Source organism: Somniosus microcephalus, chromosome 10 (assembly GCF_052327205.1).
Source record: "Somniosus microcephalus isolate GS21.2 chromosome 10, FLI_Smic_1.0, whole genome shotgun sequence".
Taxonomy (NCBI): domain Eukaryota; kingdom Metazoa; phylum Chordata; class Chondrichthyes; order Squaliformes; family Somniosidae; genus Somniosus; species Somniosus microcephalus.
In genome coordinates this window covers 123,391,203-123,418,807 of record NC_140996.1, presented here as the reverse complement: position 1 = coordinate 123,418,807, position 27,605 = coordinate 123,391,203, and the positions used below count along the sequence as shown (strand labels likewise).

Genomic DNA, 27,605 nt, shown 5'->3' with positions numbered 1-27,605 from the left:
ACATCCTCAAAAAATTCCAGTAGATTAGTCAAGCACGATTTACCTTTTGTAAATCTATGTTGACTTTGTCTGATCCTGTCACTGTTTTCCAAGTGCTCTGCTATTACATCTTTTATAATGGACTCTAGCATTTTCCCCACTACCGATGTCAGGCTTACCAGTCTATAATTCCCCGTTTTCTCTCTACCACCTTTTTTGAATAGTGGGGTAACATTAGCTACCCTCCAATCCATGGGAACTGTTCCAGAGTCTATAGAATTTTGGAAGATGACCAGCATCTACTATTTCTAGGGCCACTTCCTTAAGTACTCTAGGATGTAGATTATCAGGCTCTGGGGATTTATCGGCCTTCAATCCCGTCAATTTCCTTAACACCATTTCCCTACAAATACTGATTTCATTCAGTTCCTCCCTCTCATTAGACCCTATGTTCCCCGACATCTCGGGGAGGTTATGTCTGGCCTCCTTTGTGAAGACAGAACTAAAGTATGTATTTAATTTGTCTGCCATTTCTTTGTTCCCCATTATAAATTCCCCTGATTCTGACTGCAAGGGACCTATGCTTGACTTCACCAATCTTTTTCTCTTCACATATCTATAGAAGCTTTTACAGTCAGTTTTTATGTTCCCTGAAAGCTTACTCTCATACTCTATTTTCTCCCTCTTAATTAATCCCTTTGTCCTCCTTTGCTGAATCCTAAACTGCTCCCAATCCTCAGGTTTGCTGCTTTTTCTGGCCAATTTATATGTCCTCTCCTTGGATCTTATGCTATCCCTAATTTCCCTTGTTAGCCACGGTTGAGTCACTTTTTTTGTTTTATTTTTATGCCAAACAGGGATGAACAAATTCTGTAGTTCATCCATGCGATCTTTAAATGTTTGCCATTGCCTATCCACCATCAACCCTTTAAATAACATTCCCCAATCCATCCTACCTAACTCGCACCTCATACCATCATAGTATCCTTTATTTAAATTCAGGACCCTAGTCTCTGTGTCAAATACTTCACTCTCCATCTTAATGCAGAATTCGATCATATTGGCCCAGAACTTGGTGTCGGGGGCTTGCCGCGCGTGCATGCCCCCGATGTGCACTCACCCTGCGCGCCGACATCTGAAACCTGGCCTGCAGTGGATTTCCTGTCAGTGGCCAGGTTCTGATGTCGGCGCGCTGTGCTAACCTGACCCAGCGGCGTAGTTAGTGTGATGTGCCGGCTGGGATCAGGTGAGCACTGTTCAGCCAATCAGGGGAGGGGAAACTTCATTCATAAGTTTGAGAGTAAGAACTGTCAAACTCATGAGAAGTACTGCACCCCAAAACACTACTTAAACTTTAAATAAAATTTTTAAAAACATCCCAATCATTAAATTAAGTATAAATAAGTTTAAAAAAATAATTTAAACAATAAGTTTTTTTTTGAAAAAAATAAATTTTTAATAAAAAGGGTCTAAAACTAAACTTACCTTATTGTAGATTCTTTAAAATAATAAACCTGTGGGAAAAAAAATTCTAAATTGCACTAAAACACCACTTACCTGTAAAAATAAATACTTACGTGTGCTTTTTACAAGCGTAAAGACCGGAGGCCTTTACACATGCGCAAATCCCCCAAAACAGAGGAAATCCAAGACGCATGCGCTGCCCCCTACAGCGCACGCGCTAGCCTCTTCACCTCTTGGGTTAGAGGAGAGGAAATGCCGGTTTTCAGCGCATGCGCTGTGCATGCTGAAAACCGGCATTTCCTCCGGCCAGACACGTGAGTACCCCTTCCGTACTCACGCGTTTGGGGAGGAATTACTGCCCCATTATGATCGCTCCGCCCCGCTAATTAATCCTTTCTCATTACATAATACCCAGTCTAAGATGGCTTGATCTCTAGTTGGTTCCTCGACATATTTGTACAGGAACCATCCCGTATACACTCCAGGAATTCCTCCTCCACAGTATTGTTACTAATTTGGTTAGCCGAATCTGTATGCCCTTATTGCACGCATCTCTAATTTCCCATTTAATGCCACCCCCAACCATGGCATTACTGTTAATAGCAACAAGAATGATCCCGAATGTAAAGTGATGAGCTACAATGAGAATGGAAACACTTAAGCTGTATAGCTCTAGAATTAGTTTAACGGTAGTTGCATCAAGCTTTGTATAAGATTAAATGGTATAGATAATTTGACCCCAGAATATTATTTCAAGATGAGTGACATCAGTAGGACAAGAAATTATGTTTAAATTAGTGAAATGTAAATCAGAACGCATCGTAAAGAAAAATTGTGTAATCATAGGGATATAAGCATTTGGAACAGTCGACCAACTGAGCATACTTTCTAGCAGTGGTCAGTGGATAGCCATCAGGAGAAGGAGCCTTGGCTGATGGTTCCTTGTTTCCTTTTTTGCTTTGCTTCCTCTAGCGTGGAGACACTGAAACCAATTGTAGAAACCCTACTGCCACCCCTGTTGAGATCTGCGATCTTAACCCAGATCAGATATTCAGCCTGGAACCTTCCTGGTCTATATGGCTCAGTACTACACCATATGGTGCAATACCAACAGTCATCCAGGAAGCTGTCACCCATAATATTTTTATTACTAAAAAGAATAATGAAAGGGTTAAATATAACTATAATGAGAGGATTAGTATTTCAGTGCTGTGTGTTCAATAGCTGATACTATATTTCTTCATTTTCCAGACTAACTGCTGCAATGGAGGAAATAATAGACGGTTTGGAGAAGAACAGTCGATTACGGTATGCTTCTTTGTTTTATGTTCTTTGTGTAATGAAGACAAAAAAAAAGTGTATCGTGACAGTGGCTATAATGTGAGTCAAATTGTTATTTGAGTGCAGCCATTAAAAAGAAACTACATAACATTAAACCATCTGCATATATTGTATAATAATGCATAACCATGAGAACAAATGGTACTCAACTCTGCATAATGGCTTTGACAGCTATAAAACCACTGAACAGTCACTCTTAAAACTCTTCAATAAAAATTTGTGAGGGAGGAGAGAGGAATAAACATGTAAATCAATCTTAAGTAAATACTGCAACTCTACCTTGGGAAGGCGAGCAAAAATGTTTTAATTAAATAACTGGGATACAAATATAACTGTCAACTATATCTTTCAGTATCGATAAGGTGTGTAAAATAACCTTATGTATGTCATTTGATGATTAGCTTCAGTAAATTTGCTACATTATAGCGATAGGCACTGTTGTTGCAGCCTGACCGCAATAAATATCAGAAATGGGACTCCAGGTCCCAGACTACAGGGTTGAAATTCCTCAGGTTGTTTTCCCGGAGTTTGCAGGGTCAGGGGGAGGGCAACTAATTAGAATAGGATAGGTTGGCACACTGCAGGTGCATCTCCAGCCTGCCCAGTGTAGCTGGAAACTCTGGTGCCTGACCACCATTGGGAGGGAGTAACACTTTATTGTATTTTAGTGGTACGTAGTTCATAGTTCAAACCTTAAACTATTGAAATGCAATTAAGTTCTAGTCTGGGAAAAACAAATTAAGTATATAACAGACTGAAACTCCCTTAATTTGTATTTAGATTTGCAGAACCTTAATCATGTATTCTTTAGAAATACATACCTAATTGTATAAAAATGAAAATGTTAGGTTATTTGAAAATTAATGGTAGTACATATGTTGAAATTAAGCGTTCCTGATTTCTAGGGTTTGCACACCTGATTTTCAAATTTGCAGATTGGGAGATTTGGTGGTTAAAATGGCCCTGGCTGCTTTCTCCCATGTGCAGGTAAGCACATGGCAGTGCTGTCCAGAGAGACAGCTTTATCATGCATGTGCACCCCTGCCAGACCATAGTACTGGGCACAGCCCTGGTTCGCCACTGATTAGTGAAGACAGCCCTTTCTACTCTGATGCCTAAAACATCTCTGGCAGCAGTCACAGCTGCCATGCTGGAAGGTACGACTTCCTTAGATCTTCTAATGGGGAGCCTTTGCTGCAGATTTTTCTGGAGCTGCCCCCTGCATGGCTAGTGCCACAGATGTGGAGAGTGGGCCCCTCCCAACTAAGCTAGCACCTACACCACCCTCTTGAATACCCTATCCACGGCCTGTATAAATGCCTGATGCTTTGCAAGCATCTTCTTTTAAATGATGGACTCTTGGATCTGGATACCAGATTCACAGCTGAGAGCAGCGGTTTCTTATTCCTCCGGCTAGTGATGACTGCCTACTTATCTTCCACCTCAGCTCCTCCTGGCCACTTGTGCTCGGTGTGTCACCATGTGAAATCTCCTGTCTCATTAACTAACCCTTCTGGGTAGTTACTTCAGGGCTGGTACTTGTAAGGGAGAGATGCAGTGATGGAATAGGTGAGCAAGGGCTGGGTGATGATGTTGCAGAGAGATACCTAGGAGGGTAAAAAAATAAGAGAAGTTAGCTGGGGTAGATGAGCTGCACAATGACCATTTCACTTTAGGAAGAAGTCCTGAGCTTAAGCATTCACAAAGTTTTGTGATGACTGGCTGGATTTGAGCAGCAGGAACTGAAGAGGCATGATACAAGGAGCTTCCTGACCTACCTGCAATCGCTGTCTTCCACTGCTTCCCCGAATGCCTGCCCAAGAGTTCTAGGGCTTCCTCCTAAGGAGTGAGAGGCTGGAGGTTAGCAGTTTCTCTACCAGTGGCAGCTCCTTCTCTTTGGTTATGTGCCCTCTACATTCAACCAGATGGGATTAAGCATTCCCTATTCAAATGACAACAGATGCAGAAAACAAGAAAGTACATAGATGTCTGTTTCACTGCTTCCCTACAATTAGGCTGTACAGTAAAGGAACACTTGCTGAGGAAAGAAGGGGATGTGAACTGTCTTATGGTCCGTCATGGATATTTTAGGGAATTTGTATGTGGAGTTCAAGATAGGGAAGGCAAGGTAGTTGGAAATGTAAAACTTGTTGATAATTTTGCATTGGTTCACGTTGTGAACTTCTGCCATTACAGGGAGTTACTGGAGGTGGCAGTCACTGCCAAGGTCGCCACCTTCTCACTGGGCCAAGACCATGCTCTTTGTGAACAGCCTTCCATCTGTGCCAAAGATCTGAATTCTATTTTGTTGGATTTCAACAATTCTGCTTCAGCTGAAGAGTGCATAGGTTTGGGTTTGGTGCCCTAAAGACCAACTAGCCTTCAGATATTGTAATACTCCAATTGTCACTGACAGAAAATTGCTGTTTGGGTCCTTTAATCTGCTGTCGCTATTTAAATCCTGCTGCAGCTGCACTGGATTTCTCTCCCCGCATTATCTGAGCTCTCAGTAAAGGGTGCAAACAGTGCTGGGAGCATCCCCACAATATTAAAATAAGGTTGACCCAGGGATATAGGAAGTGGGCACACGGGCAGGAGGAAGTGCAGTCCCATTGCATTTCTGGTTTATAAGCCAGCCTTGTTGGAAAATATAGCCCAGGTTGTCATGTATCATCTGGGTAGTTCCACAGGAGCATGGTAAAAACTACAATTCACATAACGCAAACTTTTCACTTAGATAATTTGGCACAGGTGCTTGAAATCCCCAGTCGAGTAACCCAAGTAGTCAATTTTGCCAATACCCGGGTTCCTGATATAGACAGATATCAGGTGAGAGTTAATGTAAATAACCTTTGCAGGCAGCAGTCAACAATAGATGTTCTCGGCACAGGGGACCAAAACAGCAGTCAGAACAGTGTCATCTGCTGCTTTCTGATGTACCCAACTTCAGAAAAACTGCTGCCAACTGTGTACCAAACTTACTGTAATATTTTCCTGTCTCAGGCTTTTCCAGATTAGGCCCAAGTCAGTTAGAAGTAGTGGCTTCCATTAGAATCGATAGAGCCATTATGGGATGCACACAATCTATCTCTGTAGCATATGTCACCATATATCACCAGAACTGCGCAGGAGGAGATTAGAGACCTGTTAGGAAGGTCTCCATGAGGCCAAAATATGCAATTTAAAGTGAACACGAGGATCATAGAATCATAGAAATTTACAGCACAGAAGGTGGCCATTCGGCCCATCTTGTCCATGCTGGCCGACAAAGAGCTATCCAGCCTAATCCCACGTTCCAGCACTTGGTCCATATCCTTGTTGGTAACGGCACTTCAAGTGCATATCCAAGTACTTTTTAAATGTGATGATGGTTTCTGCCTCTACCACCCTTTCAGGCAGTGAGTTCCAGACCCCCCACCACACTCTGGGTGAAAAAATTTCTCCTCAAATCCCCTCTAAACCTCCTACCAATTACTTTAAATCTATGCCCCCTGGTTATCGACCCCTCTGCTAAGGGAAATAGGTCCTTCCTATCCACTCTATCTAGGCCCCTCATAATTTTATACACCTCAATTAGGTGTCCCCTCAGCCTCCTCTGTTCCAAATAAAACAACCCCAGCCCATCCAATCTTTCCTCATAGCTAAAATTCCCCAGCCCAGGCAACATCCTCGTAAATCTCCTCTGCACCCTCTCTAGTGCAATCACATCTTTCCTGTAATGTGGTGACCAGAACTGTATGCAGTACTGCGGCCTAATTAGTGTTTTATACAGTTCAAGCATAACCTCCTTGCTTTTATATTCTATGCCTCGGCTAATAAAGGCAAGTATCCCGTATGCCTTCTTAACCACCTTATCTACCTGTCCTGCTACCTTCAGGGATCTGTGGACATGCACTTCAAGGTCTCTCTGTTCCTCTACACTTCTCAGTGTCCTACCATTTATTGTGTATTCCCTTGCCCTGTTAGCCCTCCCCAAATGCATTACCTCACACTTCTCTGGATTGAGTTCCATTTGCCACTGTTCTGCCCATCTGATCAGTCCATTGATATCTTCCAGCAATCTACACCTTCTTCATTATCAACCACACGGCCAATTTTTTATCACCTGCAAATTTCTTAATCATACTTCCTACATTCAAGTCCAAATCATTGATATATAGCACAAAAAGCAAAGGACCCAATACTGAGCCCTACAGAACCCCACTGGAAACAGCCTTCCAGTCACAAAAACACCCTTCGACCATTACCCTTTGTTTCCTGCCTCTGAGCTAATTTCGGATCCAACTTGCCACTTTGCCTTGGATCCCATGGGCTTTTACTTTTGTGACCAGTCTGCCATGCGGGACCTTATCAAAAGCCTTGCTACAATCCATATAGACTACATCAAACGCACTACCCTCATCGACCCTCCTTGTTACCTCCTCAAAAAATTCAATCAAGTTAGTCAGACATGACCTTCCTTTAACAAATCCATGCTGACTGTTCCTGATTAATCCTTGTCTTTCTAAATGAAGATTTATCCTGTCCCTCAGAATTTTTTCCAATAATTTTCCCACCACCGAGGTTAGGCTGACTGGCCTGTAATTACTTGGTTTATCCCTTTCTTCCTTTTTGAACAACGGTACCACATTAGTAGTCCTCCAGTCCTCCGGCACCACACCTGTAGCCAGAGAGGATTGGAAAATGATGGTCAGAGCCTCTGTTATTTCCTCTCTTACTTCTCTTAACAGTCTGGGATACATTTCATCCGGGCCTGGGGATTTATCCACTTTGAAAGCTGCTAAGCCCCTTATTACTTCCTCTTTCACTATGCCTATTTCATCTAATATTTCACACTCCTCCTCCATGATTGCAATTTCTGCATCGTCCCTCTCTATTGTGTAAACAGACACAAAGTATTCATTGAGAACATTAGGTAATTTTTGTTTAAATGGAAAAGGTGAAAGTACTTTGTGAAGAAAATGCTCCCTCTAGTCTTTCCTTCTCTTTTGCTTAAGAACATTATTTAAATTCCACTTTATTTTGTTTTAAAGTATATTCTCTTACTTTGATTGAAATATCAGAGACTCCTCATGTGAAGCAGAACTCCAGGAACTAATGCATCAAATTGATGTCATGGTGAACCGTAAAAAAGTAGAATGGGAACAACAGTCACAAAGCCTTGAGACCCGGCTTGAAATGCGTGAGCTAGAACTGGCCAACATACGCACTTGTCTTGATCAGAAACACCATGAGGTAAGACAGCAACTCCTGCAGACATTTGGATACATTCAGCGAGCAAAGGACCTTCCAAGTGGAAATCACAGTTGATTAGCTGTGAAAAATGAAAAAGAACTAATAATTTCAACAAGCTGTGTAGGATGTTTCAAAGTAATGTTGACTTAAGAATGTGACCTCCAAATTTACTGTAAGTACAGAGAGATTGGTGGACTCAGTAAGAAGATTGTACTTTCATTAGCAACTATGATGGTTCTTCAACACAAACCGAGTAGCACAAGAGTGCAGCAAGCAGGTACTGCTCATGTAAGTGCAAAACAGAAAGTAGTTTGCAGTTGAGAAGATATGTTTGCTAGTAATGGCATGTATAACTTTCAGAATTATTAGTTGGCTTAATCTTTAACGTGTTGAAAACAACATTATTTAATCTGCAAAAGGATAATTACTACTTTTCAACACATTTTGGAAGCAATGTTATGGTGCAGTAAAATAAAATAGGTTGTATTCCTGTTAAATTAGACCCACCGACTGCTTGGAGTGGATAATTAGAATTTTTTTTTGCACACTGTCCTGACATACTTGAACTAAAATCTGACCATGACCGTCCATTCTGGAAATGCTTTTTAGTTTACCTCAAAAATAATTACTGTAAAAGTGGCCTTGTATCTGTAATCTGAACAGGTGCTTCTACAGGTACACTATCCCTTATCCGAAAGCCTTGGGACCAGCTGAGTTTCGGTTTTCGGAATTTTTCGGATTTCAGAAGGTATTATAAGACTCGGAAATTTGTATTTAATATGAATTTTAAAAGTTCAGGCTACCTCTTGCGACTGTTCCGTGTCTCATTCCCCTTCCGGCTTCTCTGGAAAGCCGGATATCGGCTGACTCCTACTAAGCTGGCCCGCAAATCAGGTCGGGGGTCGGGTGGGGGGGGAGAAAAGAATATCGGACGGGCCACGGTTCAGGTCAGGGGGGTCCAGGGGAGGGGGTCGGGGGGGGGGGTCGGGGTCGGGGGGGAGAAAAGAATATCGGACGGGCCGCGGTTCAGGTCGGGGGGGTCCGGGGGAGGGGGTCCGGGGGAGGGGGTCGGGGTCGGGGGGGAGAAAAGAATATCGGACGGGCCGCGGTTCGGGTCTGGGGGGGGTCGGGTCGGGTTGGGTGGGGGGAGAGAAAAGAATATCGGACGGGCCGCGGTTCAGGTCGGGGGTCGGGTGGGGGGGGGGGAGAAAAGAATATTGGACGGGTCGGGGGTCGGGTCGGGTGAGGGGGGGCGAAGAAAAGAATATCGGACGGGCCGCGGTTCGGTTCGGGTCAGGTCGGGGGGAGAAAAGAATATCGGACGGGCCGCTGCAGCTATCGGACGGGCCACTGTATTGTTGGGTTCACTCTCCCGGTACCTCCTTCACACTGCCCGGCTCGGCCTGCAATCTCCTACCCAGGAGGGAACTCTGTGACCCTCTGCCCTGCTCAGCGTAAGTCGTGCGCCACTCTGGTCATGTCGTGCGCACGACTTACGCTGAACGAAAAAACTTTCGGTTTTTAGAGGTTTTCGGTTTTCGGAAGTTCGAATAAAGGATAGTCTACCTGTACTAGGTTTTCAAGAGTTCATTAGCTTGGAGCTATAGATATCATTTGAAACCCGGTTTGCCACCGTGTACTTTGTTCTGAAGCAAGGAGTAACATATTTACCGTCCACACAAAGCTGTATATTTTAAGACTTGTTAGGTGGGATTTTCCTTACTGGCATGATTGCGATGGAAGTGTAGCAGGGTGGAACTCCTTCCCACTTGACACACTTTGTGTTGACCCCCAAAGAATTTCCCAGGGTCAGCACCTAGTGGTGTCCGTGTCTATGACTGGGAGGCAGGGGGTGGTGTTGGAGAGTGGCACGCAGTGCAGGATTTAAATACCTCCAAGAGCTTAAAGGGCCAGGCATCTCTGGGAGCACTGTTAACTACAGGGATGGGAAAACTTCCTCCTAATGGCAGAATGGGAAGCCTGTGGATGTCAAACATCAACATTTTCAGAGACAGCATTCAAGGTCTGGCATGAAATGTGGATAAGGAGAAATAACTTCTTTAGGGCATGGGAAAGGAGGCCAGCTCTAGGAACTGCCCAGGCACAGTGCAGGGAGGTTATCACCTACATGACCCCAGATGGCTATTCATGAAAATGAATGACCTGACCAAGTCAGATGAGACAAGAAAGCGTATACCACACCTTCCAAGAATACGTTATATTAATCATGATTGCTATTATGTCCGTGTATAATGGAGACACGGACTGCAGGAGTTGGTTATAACAGGTCTTTACTGAATGGAGACAACCTGGAACTACTATGCAAATATTACTACACAGGCTTATATACAGGAGTGGTCACTACTGGTACTGCAGTATACAGGGGCTGCAGAATATAGTTCCTTCTGCAAAGTACATACACTACAATTCCTCCCCTTTTAGCTAAACAGTACATAACATTCGATTAACAATGAAATAACATATTTACAATTACAATTGCTAGATACATTAGTTGAAGTTAAGCAATTATAAGTTCAGTCTTTGAGGAGGCTTCCTGATTCTGTCTGGATAACGCCTCTTTGGGGTATCAGGTTCTTCTGGCAAAGTTGAGTCGGGATCAATGTCGTTGTTTGGTTCGTCTGCTTCCAATATCACCGATTCTGAGGTAGATGCAATTGGTACTTCGGTTTCATCGCCAGGTGTATCAGATCGTGGTGTGGAGTTGACGTTTCCCAGTGACTCTAGAATCTGGTCAGCATGGCGTCTTACAATGCTCTCTCCAACGTCCACGGTATACATTAGAGGTCCTTGCCGTGTACAGATTGTTCCTGGCTGCCATTTCTCTGTGCGGTAGTCCCGGGCCAAAACTGGTTGACCTATCTTAAAACTCCTGGTCGGCCTTTCATTCATATTCTGAAACTGCCTGTTCTCCACATCTCTTCTGATGTTTGGCTTAACCAAATCCAAGCGGCATCGTAGTCTTCGATTGAAGAACATCATGGCTGGAGTTTGGTCGCATTCCGGTAGGCAAACAAGAAGTTATCCACCTTGTGTTGTAGGGGTATATCTTCATTACACATTGCCTTGATAGCCTTCTTGAATGTTTGAACGAACCTCTCGGCCAATCCATTAGTGGCTGGATGATATGGGGCGGATGTGTAATGCTTAACACCATTGTTCTTTAAGAACCTCCGGAACTCTTCAGACACAAACTGTGGTCCATTGTCGGAGCAAATCTGTTCAGGCAGCCCATTCCTGGCGAATATGGTTCGTAAGACTGTGATCGTTTTTTCTGTGGTGGTTGAGGACATTTTTATTACCTCTGGCCACTTTGAATGTGCATCCACCGCAATTAAAAACATCGAGTCCATAAATGGACCAGCAAACTCGATGTGCACCCTTTGCCATGGAGATGAGGGCCACTCCCATGGATGTAGAGGGGCTTGTGGTGGGGCGTTTTGGACCTTCTGGCATCCTGTACAGCTCTTGGTCATCTCTTCGATTTCTCTATCGATTCCCGGCCACCACACAAACGCTCTGGCTAAGTTCTTCATTTTTACCCCTCCCAGATGACCCTCATGAAGCTCATTGAGCACTCTATCCTTCAATTTGGGTGGAATTACTACTCTGGATCCACACATCAAGGTTCCTCTGCACACTGACAGCTGTTCTCTTCTCGGCGAGAATGCTGGCAGCAGTGGTTCGCCATGTGCTGGCCATCCCTTCACCGTTAAATCATCGACCCAGGAGAGTGTCGGGTCATTTCGTGTTTCCTTTTCTATGTTTGCATTCGTCACAGGGAGACATTCGACTATGGTCGAGTGGAATATCTCCACTGGATCCACTGCAAGTTCTTCTTCCACCGTCGGCAACGGTAGGCGCGACAATCCATCAGCATTCCCATGCAGTTTAGTTCCTTTGTACTCGATGTCATATTGGTGTGCCCCTAGGAAAAGGGACCACCTCTGTAGCCGTTGTGCTGTCATTATCGGTACGCCCTTCTGAGGGTTGAAAATGGAGACAAGAGGTTGATGATCAGTTAGTAGAGTAAATTTCTGACCGTGCAGGTAGTGATTGAACTTCTTCACCCCCCACACCAGGCTGAGGGCCTCTCTGTCAATCTGGGCGTAGTTACGCTCGGCTGAAGTTAACGAGCGTGACGCAAAAGCTATCGGCCTCTCTGAGCCATCAAGGAATTTATGTGACAGTACCGCCCCAATGCCGTAGGGAGACGCATCACACGCCAGTCTTATCGGTAGTGATGGGTTGTAGTGAGCCAATACTTCTCTTGAAGTGATTAGGTCCTTACTCTTCTGAAAGGCCCGCTTACATTCATCGCTCCATTTCCATGCTACTCCCGTTTGTAGTAGGGCGCTCAGTGGGTGCAGAATTGTGGACAAATTCGGCAAAAACTTATGGTAGCAATTCACCAATCCGAGGAATGACCGCAGTTGCGACACATTTTCAGGCGCTGGAGCCTTAACTACTGCTTCAATTTTGTCTGGGGACTTATGTAACCCCTCTTCATCAATCACGTGGCCACAATACGATATCTGTTTCTTTAAAAACTCGCACTTGGGGCGATTGGCTCGTAGCCCATGTTCACGTAGTCTAGTGAGCACCTGCTCTAGGTTGGCAAGGTGTTCACTGTCATCTTCACCTGTCCCTAGGATGTCGTCCAAGTAACACTGAGTCCCCGGAATCCCTTGCAGGACTTGTTCCATCGCTCTTTGCCATATCGCCGGAGCTGATGCTACTCCGAATACCAGTCGATTATACTGGTAAAGACCTTTGTGAGTGTTTATCGTGAGATACTTCCTAGAGGATTCTTCAACCTCCATCTGCAAATATGCTTGTGCTAGGTCAATTTTTGTAAAACGCTTCCCTCCAGATAGTGAGGCGAAGATATCTTCTATCCTTGGAAGAGGATATTGTACTGTGTGAAGGACTGGGTTCACCGTCACCTTGAAGTCCCCACAGATGCGAACCTTCCTTGGCTCCTCAGACTTATTGTTTAACGTTTTCTTCATGACAGGAACGATGGGTGTCGCCCACTTGCTCCAGTCTACCTTAGATAACACGCCTGCATTCTCCAGATTCTCCAGCTCTGCCTCGACGGCTGGGCGAATTGCATATGGTACCGGTCTTGCTTTGAAAAACTTGGGAATTGCATTCTCTTCTATTTTTATCGAGGCGGTTACGCCTTTAAGAGTTCCCAGTTCTTGTTGAAATACCTCTTTGGCGTTAGCTAAGATTGTTGACAATCGTCCAGGAGTGACGTCGTCATCCTTTTTACCAGCCACCGTCAGTGCCTGAATGGAGTGCCAGTCTAAACTTATCTTTCTGATCCATTCACGTCCCAATAACGGTGGTCCACCATCTTGCAGTATGTACAGATACAATTTCTGTATTTCCTTGCCGTTGTATTCGACAGGCACCCTTATTTTTCCTCTGGGGTATACTTTTTGCCCCGTATACGTCTTCAAGACAATGGATGTCTCTTTCAAGGGTATGTGTGAGAATAGCCGCTCGTAGTCTCGTCGATTCATGACGGTTAGAGCTGATCCTGTATCCAATTCCATTTTGACTTGGGACCCTGCTATCGTGAGGGTGACCCAAATGGTTCGGTGATCCTCTTTTGCGATTACGTTGTGAAGTTTGAGACAGCTTAGTCTCTTGTTCCCGGATTCACTATCGCTCATCTGGTCTTCGGAACTACTGCCCGTCATCTTTTGTACTTTCCTGTACGGTTCCTTAGTAGCCTTTTTGTTGTCGTTGGTCTTCTTCCCAGACCTGCAAACTCGTGCAATGTGTCCCATCTTTCCGCATTGCCTGCATATTTTGTCCTTGGACCAGCAGTCCTTCTGGTCATGGGTTGTTCTGCCGCAGTGATAACATTTTTCAAATCCCCGTGTCATTTCGTGGGTGCCGTATTCCTGTGGCTTTTGCTGTATTTCCGCAGCTCCCCTTGCTGCTGCTTCGTACGATACTGCCACGCTGAAAGCCTTATCTAGCATCAGCTCTTTCTCTGAGAGTAACCTCTTCTGGGTTCCTTCACTCAGGAGTCCACAGACAAATTTGTCCCGTAGGGTATCTGCCAGTCCTGCTACGAACTGGCAGTGCTTTGATAGCTTGCGTAGTTCCGTAAGGTAATCAGCATTGCTCTCTTTATGCTGATTTCTCTTGTGGAATTTAAATCTTTCTGCTATCAGCAGCGGTGTAGGATTTAGGTGTTCCTGTAGGATAACAACAATTTCGTTAAAACTCTTCGCCTTCGGTTTGGCTGGAGTAATCAGGTTCCGCAATAGGCTGTACGTTCTTGCGCCCATTAAATTTAACAGTACCGATGCCTTTTTCTCATCGGCTACTTCGTTTGCCTCGCAATATACCTTGACTCTTTCCACATATGTGGTCCAGTCTTCTATTGCATTATCGAAGGCAGTGATATAGCCAGTCTTTGGCATCTTGGAAATCTAAGATGGCGCCTCCCGCGCTTTGCCTTCTTCCCCGATTTAACAAAATGGCGCCTCCCGCGCTTTCTGTCTTCTCCGCTATTGCTAGCGTTGTTGCTGGCGTTTTATGCCTTGATGGCGACGCCCTATGGTCTTCGCGCACTTCCCCCCGCGCTGCTGCTAACGCCGCTCTCCACGGTTCCCGTGGCAAACTGCAGCTCCTCGCGGCTTTCTGCGCGTTTAATTTTTATTTCCCCGTCGTCGGAACAACCCTGCGGGACACTTGCCTCCCTCTTCTCAGGTCTGTACGCTGCCCGGCTTCGTAGCACCGGCCGCGCCCTGTGTGCTCCACCCTCTCTCTCTCTCTTCCCGACAACGCTGCTCGGCCCCGTTGCAAAGCCACCCGCTCGAGCTCTAGACCGCCGCAGCCCAGGAAGGATCAGTGTACTACCTGCCACCAGCCCGATTAGCTGAAGCACCATCGACAGGATAACCAAGCCCCGCTCTCGACAGCCTCTCCTGCAAATCTTCAACTCCGCTGACTCAGAGGCGGATGCCCACGGTCGATGCCCGTTTCTTCTGTTTCGTTCTTCCTTCTGGCCTCGACCTCTAATAACTTCGCTTCAGGGATGGATCCCCATGAGGTGGGGCAGACTGTAGGTAAGTTCGTATCTGCTCGTCGCCAGTATTATGTCCGTGTATAATGGAGACACGGACTGCAGGAGTTGGTTATAACAGGTCTTTACTGAATGGAGACAACCTGGAACTACTATGCAAATGTTACTACACAGGCTTATATACAGGACTGGTCACTACTGGTACTGCAGTATACAGGGACTGCAGAATATAGTTCCTTCTGCAAAGTACATACACTACAATTGCCACTTCCCTTCACCACATTGAAGGGTGTCAGTAATGCCCAAGAGGATCCATGGGGCACTTTACGCCTCTAATATCTATTCCTTTATTCGCAGCCTGACCTGCATGTAACTCACTAAAAGCCTCACATGGTATGTAATTGCTTGTTACGCGCATGCTCATTATAGTCTGCCTGCTGTGTTTAACTGCAGTTTTTGCATTCTTCTTAAAGAATCTCTCTCATGTTCACTACATGAGTGAGATTAGGTGCACAAGATGCAGCTGTCTCTCAAGATAACCTGCACATTTGGCACAAAGAGGGCAGGGTAGGCTACCCATACAGCAGGATAAGAAGTGCAGTCCATAGCTGATCAACCTCAAGGTTTAGATGTCATGAGACAAAGGTCATCTCAGTCCCCAGAGGCTATTATTGAGGCATAGGAGCCAGCCACCTTGCATTCTTCTGCCACTATGATACCACCTTGGGTGAGTACTAGTTTAGCTTTAAGCATTCATAAGTCACAGACTACCAAAGGCAATCGCAGTGGTAGGAGAAAGTTGACAGGCACACATAAGCGGGTTGTAAATATAATTCCAAGCACCAAAGTTGTACTGAGCGCTGACATTGTTTTTGGGAAAGATTTGGATGAGGTGGCATGAATGGCAGCTGTGTAAATTGATGGATGCAGAGAAGCATCTGTAGATTATGGCACATTGATGATGGAAAAGTGGGAAATGTAGACAAGATTGTTCAGGCAGTGGGCAGATGTGGTAGTCAAGAGAAGATTTCCTATATCAGATTGGCACAAATGTTTCTTGCAAACACTAACTGGTTGTTCTCTACATCCTCTTCATGCTGCTATTGATCATTAGCATGATCCCTTAGCTGCCCTTCGGCACCTTCCTTCTTCATGCCCTCCATGTGGAGGTCTCTTTGCATGCAACATATCATCCCTATTCTTCAGACCCTAATTGGAACATATTGCAGCGTATCCTTGAAGCAATCCGGTGACCTGAAGCGAGCCTTCAAAGTTCCAATGTTGTGTTCAATGATGGCTCTGATGGCAGACTGAATCTTGTTATAGAGGTGCTCAACTAGTGTCCTTGGAAAGTGCACAGATGTCATCAGCCATGGCTGTAAAGGATGGCCTTGATCTCCTAGGAGCCACACAGAGCCTTTCTGTTTGAAAGTAGGGTGGCATGGTGGATTGTCTTAATTTTAGGGCAGTTGTGTTTTGGTTTTCCTATTTTTACTTTTTTTTACTGTCTCATTTTTCTTTGTTTTTCCATTTGTCTTCTGTTTGCCCCCTTTTCCTTTCTTTGGGCTGGATTTTACCAGCCCTGAGGAGGCGGGTTTGGAGGCGGGACTGGTGGGAAAATTGGAAAAAATGATCCCGCCGTCAACCTGCTCTGTGCAACTTTGCCAGAGGCGGGCTTGCAGAGTCAGTTTCGGCCATGCCTCCAGGCGGCGGGATAGGCCCTTAAGGCACTTAACTACCACTTAAGTACCTCTATAATCCCATTTTGAGAGGCCTTTCAAATTTTGCCACATTTCCAACATGCTGCACGTCTCTCCTGAAACATGCCAGCTAATCCTGTCAGGTTGACAAGTGGCTGGCTTCCTAACAGCTGCAGCTCCACCATAAAGACGAAGCTCTCAACAAGGATCAGTTGCAGGTGGCAGAACTTTGTTTTTTCAGGTCTTGGATAACTTCTTGCAGGTCCACTGATCTTGGAAGTGGTGAAGCTGAGGTCCATCTCCGCTGTGACCTCCTGGGAAAACCCTCTCCCCACATTGACTGCGCGCTTCCTCAACAGAGATATCCACCAGCAGCATGGGAACCATTTATTTCCTTTCATCCTGGTCCTAAGATTCGGAGGACGAGCAGCCGCGGCAGCAGCAGAACCAGGCACAACAGCAGCAACAACAGGAGCGCCAACCTGCTGCTCACCCACCTGATGGTGCACAGGGCAAAAGGCGCCAGCACAGGGAAGCACGTCGCCGCAGGAGATACCCCCAAAAACAGGGTTTACAGGATGAGGATGAGCTTCCGCAACATGACTGAGCAGCAGTGCCAAAGGAGGCTGAGATTTTCGCGAGAGGTAGTCGGTGACATCGGCGCAATGCTGCACCAACACCTGGAGCCCAGAGGAGCGGGTGGACACTCCTTACCAGTGACTGTCAAAGTCAGCACCGCACTCAACTTTTTTGCTTCAGGATCTTTCCAAGGATCATCAGCAGACATCAGCGGCATCTCCTAGTCAGCCGCACACACTTGCATCATGCAAGTTACCGATGCCCTCTTTGCAAAGGCGCACAATTACATCCACTTCTCCATGGATCAAGCAAGTATAACCGCGCGTGCGGTTGGCTTTGCAAATATGGCAGGCTTGCCAAGGGTGCAAGGCGTCGTAGACTGCACACATGTGGCCCTTAAGGCACCCCATCACAACCCAGCTCTCTTTGTCAACTGCAAGGGCTTCCACTTCCTCAACGCGCAGCTGGTGTGTAACCACAAGAAGGACATTTTGCATGTTTGCACCAAGTACCCTGGCAGTTGCCATGACTCGTTCATCCTGCGGCAGTCTAGTGTGCCTCCGCTCTTCAGTCCGCCTAACCAACTTTGAGGATGGCTACTTGGAGACAAGGTCTATCCCCAGAAGACGTGGCTAATGACACCGTTCAGGAGACCATCCAATGAAGCTGAAGAGCGCTACAACTCCAGCCACATTTCGACCAGATCCATCATCGAACAAACCATCGGCTTGCTGAAGATGCGATTCAGATGCCTTGACAGATCAGGTGGAGCCCTGCAGTACTCAGCAGCCAGGGTCTCCAGAATTGTTGTAGTCTGCTGTGCACTGCACAACATGGCACAGCATTATGGCTTGCAGCTGCCTGAGGAACAAGTGGCTCAGCGCATAGTCTCCTCAGATGAGGAATAGGATGAGGAGGAGAACGAAGACTTTGCGGATGCGCATCAACCATCTGCAGCAGCACGCGAGCATATTGCTGCCCGGGATGCAAGGAATGCACTCATCTTGGCCAGATTTGCTTAAGTTGCCCATTCAAACACATGTGCCTGGCACCTTCTTACCACACCATAGACAATGGACAAGAACCTGTGGCTTCCTATCACTCTGACCACCATCATGACAAAGAAAATTCGCCCTAAGCCCTCAATGTGGAACTTCCATTTCTGAAATGACAGAGTCCAGAACTTCAACAGTTTGCCATCACTTCATTTTAATACATTGACTAAAGGATAGCATTTAACAATTAAACACAACAGAACACCCAAGTGACTACCCTTGTGACTACTTGTGCTTTATCTTCCTCTTACACATGCTCCTACGTGGTGCTTCCCCTGTGGCTTCAGCTGATGTGGAGGCCCCTTGCTCACTCTCATGCTGCTCCTGCTTCGACAACTTTGGTGGGCGTCCTCTGGGGTTGCGAGCCTGTGAGGGCTCGCCAACAGTCTGCTCCTCCTGCAGCAGTGCAGGGGCTGAGATGCCCATCTCAGTTGGGTGAGGACTCTGGTGGGGCTCTGACCGAGGGCTCCGAAGTGGTATGGAAGTGTGAGCGCTTGGAGAGAAGCCCCCACTTCCTTGTTCTCTGCCACCAACAACCCTCTCATGAGTCAGCCCCACTTCAGAGCTAGTAAGTGGCTTGACAGCATCTTGCTGCACATCAGAGGGGCCATGAGGACCCGTTTCTGCACTGGCAGTCCTACTCCAGAGGACTTCCATGAAGGTCTGGTTTCTCTGATCAGTAGCTGTCCATTGCACCTCCAGAGATGTAAGTCTATTCTGAACATTCACCATGTTTTCCACACTCTGGCGACTTAGCTCCTCCATGGCCGTAGCCATCCTTTCCATGGAGGTTGCCATCCTTTCCACGGTGATGTGTTCATTTGCCAATGCCTCCACAAAGGCTCCGCTCATGTTAGCGTTGGACTCCTCCATCTGCTCCACACTCGCAGTGACCCTGGAGACAAAACCTTCCAGAGACTCCTGCACCTGTTCCTGGAGTTCCAGCACCATTCCCCTTCTGGATGGACTTGGAGGCACTGGAGTCCACATGCAGCCGAGCAGAGCTGGGAGCGCCCTGTGGCCTCCGACGAGGACTTTCCACTGCTGTCCCTGTCTCTACCATCTGCTGATGCTCACTTGTGAGTTCTGATACACCAAGTGATAATACTACTCTATGTCCTGAAGGTCCCACCGAGGTATGCGTATTTGCGCTGGTGCTGGTTGTGCTTAATTCTGCTGACATTGCACCCTCAGAGGTTGCAGGTTCCTCTAAGGAGTCTTCCAGCTCAGCCTCTTCCTCCTGGACAGTGGGGTGGGGGGCTGTCGATGGTCCTGTGGGGGAGTAAAGGCATGAGTTAGACATGTGATATAAATGTAGCATGCACATTGAATAGTGCAGATGATCATAAGTCAATCTGTTTGAGCATCAGAAGTCATATCAGTCACTCATGCAATGTCAATGAGAGAGATGCAAAACTATTCTGTCACCAGCTTGCTCTGATGCGCCCATCTGTCCGTCCCCCACTTCCCCATGTTCCTCGGCGCTAACGATCTCTAGGGCCACCTCCTCTGCGCTGGTAAGATGGGCTATTGAGGCTGGCCCTTCTCGGTCTTCGCCCTTTTCCTCTTATTTTGGGCTCTCGTTTCCTGCAATGAGGGACACAAGTGGAGTTTGAGTGAGAATGATGGCGTGAGTGCAGATAATCCATAGCATAGATGCTTAGAAGGACACAGTGATAGGGAGTGTGAGGGCAGCATAGTCGAATAGTTAAGTGATTGCATATAGAGAGAGAGGGAATGGTTAAGAGTGCAAGGGATGTAAGGGTAAAGGAGTAGGTTGACTATGCAGAGTGATGGTGCCGAGAGGATATGGGGAGCAGGATGAGGGTAAAGGTGATGTATGCTCACTTTGCCTGTTCCAAGGCTGCTTGGAGCCCTTAAATGCAGCTGGAGAAATGACATCACCAGAGGTGAGTTTCAGGCCCAAAAAACTAATTGGGCTAGGGGTTCGCACACGCTGGGAATCAATTGCCCAAGTAGGGCAAAATGGCAATTTTTTCCCGCCCGACAGTGGAGGCGGGATCGGGATCCGCCGACCACCTGACCCGCACCCAACCTGGCACCAATGGCAAAATCGAGCCCTTTGTCTCGATAACATTTTCTCTCATTGTCTCTATATCTGTATATTTGCCTTCAAGGCTTTTTTTCTGATTCGTTCTCCCTCTTTTACCTTTACCCAGTTAAATTAAGCAGTTCTGTCTTGTTTTAGCTTTGTGGATTTTTTGATTCAGTCACGAGTCAGGAGTATTTAAAAAATAAAAATATCTAGTCAGATTCAGAGTCAGAGAGGAACCAAGCTACTTTTGAACAAATGTAAGCTGTGCGACTTTTTATGTATGATAACAAGTTATTTTTCAATGGGGTTGACAGTTATTTGAATCCAGAAAGTCAGTGGGGGAGTTTTGAGTTAGGCACCTGTTGAAGATGGAAGACAGACCCTATGGAGACATAACATAATTCCAGGAGCTAAAATAATTAATGGAAAGGTTGTTTTGTTTATTATCCTGTGCACACCACCAAAGGTTTACCTTGATATGAAGAAAATATTCTCAAAGACATTAGAAGTTGAGACTCACCAATGAGAGTGAGCTAAAATATGAGAGCTGTAAAGCCTAGAGTAAGCAGGGTAAAAAGAGCCAAAAGCGAAGCAGTACTGGGGACAGATTAGGAGAGTCCATCTAGGAGCCACTGCAACAGCTACGGATGAGAAAGAAACTGAGGTATAGTGCCTGGGCTCAGAGGGAGCAGAAGTTGATGGCAAGAGTGTGCAGGACCTTGGGCTAGGATCACAAAAGAGCAGGAAGTAGGATCTAGCTTGAGAGGGAGTCAGGTCTTGAGATCTGGGGTTGCAGCAGATGCCTGCAGAATCCCTGCCTAGCCTGATTTGTTTTTACCAGCATTAATCCAGAGCTACACTAATCAAACATTGAACAATCATATCACTAGCAGGTGACACTCATAGCATGATTACAACTAACCAACAAGATTGCTAAGCAGTGACACCAACATTTTGGACCAACAAAATCACAGGGTAAATACAAATGAGGGAAGGCCCTTTTAGCCCATCCATGCATAAAGGGCTCTGCCCCTAGGGTTGCAAAATTCCAGGAATTTTTAAGAGGAAACTTTCCATGGGAATTTAGAGTTTTTTTGCACACTGATGGTTTTTGTCTCTGACCCTTATATTATCTTTGTCATCAAAATAGACATAGTGTTCCATACGGTGAGGATGTTCCCAATGATGGGTGAAACTAGAACTAGGGGGCATAATCTTAAAATAAGGGGCTGCTCATTCAAAACTGAGATGAGGAGAAACTTCTTCACTCAGAGGGTGGTAGGTTTGTGGAATTTGCTGCCCCAGAAAGCTGTGGAAGCTACATCATTAAATAAATTTAAAACAGAAATAGATAGTTTCCTAGAAGTAAAGGGAATTAAGGGTTACGGGGAGTGGGCAGGAAATTGGACATGAGTCTGGGTTCGGAATGGTCATGGCCCTGTGGGTAGTGGAGTGGGCCCAGGGGCCGTGTAGCCTTGTTCTGCTCCTACTGTGTTCTAATTCTGTTAGATTTCAGGAGATGGTTTTATTCCTGTTCCTGGCTGGGGTGGAGATCGCCTTTACAGAAGGTAAGTACTGTAGAAAATATAGGGACAGAGTGATCTCCTGGAAGAATTTCGATCGCCTAGATGGGTCGGAGAGGAATTTCCCAGATTTTTTTCTCCCAAATTGGCCATTGGGTTTTTCGCCTCTCCCGGGAGATCACATGGGTTCGGGTGGATGCAGAGTGATAGAAGATTTGAGGTTAGGATCAGATCAGCCATGATCTTATTGAATGGTGGAGCAGGCTCGAGGGGCCGATTGGCCTACTCCTGCTCCTATTTCTTATGTTCTTATGTTCTTATACAAATAAAAACAGGCTTTCAAAACTTGATTTAGGTTATAATTTTGAACTTTATTGAACCCCCACAAAAAAGACCCATCTAAAATAAAATAAAAAGAGCGTCAGCTTATTTAGCCTGTAATTTGTCCTTATTTTGTCCCTTTCAGTCTTCTACTCATGGGTCTTCTTAGTCTTCTACTCATCATTGCTCCTCCCGATTCTCTGACTCTGGCTCTGACGTGTCCATTTCCTCCTCTGTGTCACTGTCTAGCTGTGTGGTGGACACTTCTGTATCTGGCTCAATAAGTTGTAGGTTCGCCCGGATAGCCACCAGTTTCTCCACTCTCGTTAGTCAACCTGTTGCGCACCTTTGTATGCGTATTCCCAAAAAGTGACCAGTTTTGTTCAGAGACCGCGGATGAAGGTGGAATTTGGACCATCACCAATGCAATGGGTGACAGGGCCTCAGATGCACAAAGTCCCTTCCACCAGGTATGTGCACTGATATACTTGCATGATTCCCATATCCCGTCCCCATTCCAAAGACCTTGCTTGGTAGAGAACTTTGCCAGACTTCCCAGAACTTTGCCCACGTCCAGATTGAGGTGGCGTGAGAGGGTAGAAATCACACTGTAAGCGCTGTTGATCTGTTCTCCAGAAAGTATTGGTCTCCCAACATGCTTTGGGTCCAGCATGTATGCTGCAGCATGAATCGGCTTGACACAACGGGGGAGAAATTGACTATAGCCCCGTTTGGGGCGCCAGCCTCGCCAGGGCGCTAAAAGTAGCGCCCCGGAAGCATTCGCGGCCACCCACCGGAAATTCAGTAGTAGCGCCCCAAAGAGAAGCGCGGCGCTACTGGAGGCGCGCCGCATCCCTCTTGGGGCGCTGCGAGTGAATATCGTCGCGCTACGTGCCGCAGCGCCACACGCTGCAGCACATCGCGCTGCGGTATTGCAGGCCTTCCTCCCCTTCTTAAAGGGGAGGGGCCTTGTGCAGCGCGATCTGGGGCCCAGCTGGGCCCCCGAGGATCGCGAGTGCTGGCAAAAGAGCCCGGCACTGAGGAGAAGTACCGGGCTCTTGAAACGCAGCCGGCACTCCGCGGGGGGTGGTTCAGGAGGCCGGGGATGGGAGCGCAGGCAGGTGCTGGCAGGCGGCCAACAACAAAAATGGCCGCCCCGCACCTCCTTTAATTTGCGCCTCCCCCGCCGCAGGTAGGCCCCCCTGAACCGGTCGCACATAGCGTCCGGCGGTAAATCAGGGGGCGCTTCCAAATATCGCGGCCAGGGCATCAGCGGGGCGCTGCGCACACCAATGACGTCATCGGTAGCGGCGCAGCGCTAACGGCTAGCGCCACCACTAGCGTCCCACGGAATTTAGCGGGAGGCGTGGGCAGTGGCTTGCGACCCACTTAGCGCCCTCTTAAGGCGCTAACGGGTGGCGCAGCCAACTGAATTTCTCCCCCAACATTCTTGACGCATCTGTATGAATTGAACAATTGCCTTCTCCTCTGCTTTGAGCAACAGGGATGTGGGTAGGGCAATGCTGATTTGTTCTTTTAAGTCAGCAAAAAGCCTGAGAACATCTGACAAGACAGCGTCATCTCCTTCAATCTGAGCAATTGCAGATGCTACTGGTGAGAGTAGTTTAAGGCTGCTAAGCTCTCTCCCAAAACACATCATCCAGCAGTATTTTCTTGATGGTGGTTTCCATATCCCCAGACTGGGATATTGCCATTTCTTGCAGCAACTCCTTACCCTCCAACGCCACTCCATCTAGTGTTGCTGGGCAGCTTCAGTGTGGTGTTCTTGTTCTTTGATGTTTGCTTGGAGTTGTAGGTTGCTGCAACTGCCTGTTTTCCCCTGACATACTTAACAACTTGCTTGGCTCTCTTGTACAGTGTTTCCATAGTTCTCAAACCCATGATGTCCTTGAGGAGCAGGTTGAGCCCATGAGCTGCGCACCCAATAGACGTAATATCAGGGTAGGTCCCCTCCACTTGAGCCCAAGCAGCCTTCATAGTCGCAGCATTGTCAGTAACTACTGCAAAGACCTTTTGTGATCCAAGATCGTTGATGACTGCTTTCAGCTCAGCACCAAAATATGTGCCTGTGTATCTGTTGTCCTTCGTGTCTGTGCTCTTGAAGTACACTGGGAGAGGAGTGGAGACGATGTAGTTTATGATGCCCTCCCCTCGTACATTTGACCACCCATCTGAGATAACTTCAACACAGTCTGCCATCTCTATCATTTCTTTGAGCTTTCCTTGGACTCAGTTATACTCAGCCTCCAGCAAATAAGTAGACGAAGCTTGTCTGGTGGGAGGACAGTATGCAGGGCGAATAACATTGAAAAATCTCTTCCAGTACACATTGGCTGTGAGCATGAGGGGTGAGCCTGTCGCACATACAGCTCGAGCAAGGCACTCATCTGCATTCTTCTGGCTATGGTTATCCATTGTATCAAAGAACCTTCCAAGTGGGCCAGGAGTTGCTGATGATAAGGAGCCTGATGCTGAATGTGAACCATCATCTCCTTGAATGGAAGCAGAGGAACTCTGGGCTTTGAGTGAAGTTGTTGCATTTGGATAAATGCTGCTGCATCTTTGTGGCATTCTTTACATATGGCTTTGTACAGTGTTTGCACATGTACACAGTCTTTCCACCTTTAATGCCTGGGGTAAAATGCTTCCACACATCCGACGGTAAACGTGGCATTGTTCTATGCAGAGAAATAAAGGGCATTTGTCTCTGTGTTGAACTGCGGTCGATCAGCACGATTGCAACAGGGTGAGTACATTTTTCCTGATGCTCCATGTGATGGAAGCATGACCTGTGTATGCATGACGCTACATCACCAATAGAGGGAGCTAATCGCTCATCCACTCATCCAACCCATCAGGACACATTTGTTCACAGTCACACATAAAACTTGTAATTATTAAAACAAGCCAAGTAAGAAGATAAACATATATTGATTAAGAAATTCCTTAATAATTAAGATTCCATCTCTGTTAGTAATTTTAAGAGAGGACCTGTGGAAAAAAAATGAAAGAAATACAAAAAAAACAATATTATGCTAGCATGTGCTTTTTTGGGCAAAATTCCCAAGCTAAACTTCCCGTGGAAAATTTCCAGAAATTTCCCGGAAATTTACCGGAAACTTTCCACCCCTTCGCAACCCTATCCACTCCCCACGTTATAATTTATCTCCGGGATTTTGCCTCCACCAGCAAAGCAGGAAGTCCACATGATGGCCACTCACTATATGAAGAACTTCCTGTGCTCCCTCGTCCTATTGTCGTAAATTTATTTGAAGTAGTGTTCCAAATTTACTTTTTCAATATGGTTTACTATATTGTATGTACCTCCATATAGCCACCAATGTTTCCCCTAATTTCTTTTGGGGTGTGTGGTCCCTTTAACAGGCTACGCCACCCATTTAAAATTTTGTGCATGTGCAAAGTCTCCCATTCCAAAGTCGGTAGGCTGCCTGCGCAGGACCACCAGACAGCTAGCGGGAAGGTTGATGGCCACCTAGCAATGGTTTCTTTTCAAGACTCAAGCGACCTTTTCAACCTATCCTCACAACTGAGCCCTCTGACACTAAGGGGGTGATTTTCTCCCTGGAGGCAGGTTGGAGGCGGGTTTCGGTTTGGGTGGGTTCGAAACCTGCCTCCACTGATAGTTTTGAAAAAATTGCGATTTTCCCCTGATTGGCCAGTTGATTTCAGAGGTGTGGGTTGCCCTTGGTCAATTAGTGTTTTGGGACTGAAACTCGCCTCTGCTGACATCACTTTTCCAGCCTCATTTAAGGGCTGCTTGCTGCCTTGGATCATTCCATTGGATTTATGCCAATGCTGCACCACCTGCAACATATTCTGAGAAACCACTATGTCCAATTCCAAGGCAAGGGCCTCCCCGAGGTTCTCGGATGAGACGCTGTAAATGTTGGTTGAGGGGGTGACCGCTAGCAGGGAGGTGCTCGTCCACTCATCTGGGAGGACGAGGCCTCTCAAAGAAACCAAGGCTGTGTGGGTCCAGCTGGCACATAACCTCCCGATCTGTGTGCATATTGGGTGAATGTTTGTGTATTGATGAAATGCCATCCCTGTTGGAAAGCATTAAAATGATTTGATGGCAAAATGTTGGCATCATGGCATCTGTTCTTTCGCCTTGGGCAGCTCCACATTGCGTTGTCAGGTTGGTGGCCAGAGAGTCATGTCCATTGTCAATGATGTCTTGAGATGGAGCCAAGGACATGTGCCAACTTGGGCAACCTATGCAAATCTGGCCAGGATACATTCATCCCTTGCATCATGAGCAGCCATGCGCTCGTGTGCTGCCGCTGCTGCTGGTCGATAGACCGGTGCTCTGTCCTCCTCCTGTCCTCCTCCTCCAGCTCCTCCTGCTTCTCCTCCTCCTCCAGCTCCTCTTCCTACTCCTCCTTTTCCTCCTCCTCCTCATCCTCATCTGAGGAGGCCTGCAACTGAGCCACTTGCTCATCAGGAAGCTGCAAGCCATGATGCTGTGCGATGTTGTGCAGTGCACAGCAGACCATGACCATTCTGGAGACCCTGTATGGTGTATACTGCAGGGCTCCACCTGATCGGTCAAGGCATCAGAAGCGCATCTTCAACAACCCAATGGTTTGCTCGATGATGGACCTGGTTGAAGTGTGGCTGGTGTTGTAGTGCTCTTCAGCCTCGTTAGCTGGCCTCTTGATCGGCTTCATTAGCTACTTCTTCAGGGGTAGCCTTTGTCACCAAGGAGCCATCTGTTAAGTTGGTTTGGTGGATTGAAAAGCGGAGGAACACTAGAGTGCCGCAGGATGAAAGAGTCATGACAACTACCACAGAACTTGGCGCAAACATGCAAAAACTCCTTCTTGTGGTTACACATCAGCTGTACGTTGAGGGAGTGGAAGCCCTTTCGGTTGACAAAGATAGCTGGGTTGTGATGGGGTACCCTAAGGGCCACATGTGTGCAGTCTGAGGCCCTGCACCATTAGCATGTCTGCCATATTTGCAAAGCCAACTGAACGCGCGGTTATACTTGCTTGATCCCTTGAGAACTGGATGCAATTGTGGGCCTTAGCGAAAAGGGCATCGGTAACCTGTGTGATGCAACTGTGGGTGGCCGACTGGGAGATGCCGCTGATGTCTGCTGACGATCCCTGGAAGGAGCCTTAGGCAAAGAAGTTGAGTGCAGTGGTGACTTTGACAGCCACTGGTAAGGGGTGTCCACCCGTTCCCCTGGGCACCAGATTTTGCTGCAGCAGTCCGCAGATCTCTCGGACAACCTCT

The 27,605-nt window shown here is 46.7% G+C and overlaps 1 protein-coding gene across 1 annotated transcript in view; it reads left to right on the top strand.

Annotated features, from left to right (window-relative positions):
* Nucleotides 1–27,605, top strand: part of LOC147111681 (deuterosome assembly protein 1-like) — a 227,163-nt gene that overhangs the window by 24,439 nt on the left and 175,119 nt on the right. Inside the window, exons 3-4 of the mRNA XM_085998788.1 lie at nt 2,695–2,751; nt 7,848–8,019. Coding sequence (XP_085854914.1) covers nt 2,708–2,751; nt 7,848–8,019 — 216 coding nt within the window. The 5' untranslated portion in view covers nt 2,695–2,707. The remainder of the gene's footprint in view (nt 1–2,694; nt 2,752–7,847; nt 8,020–27,605) is intronic.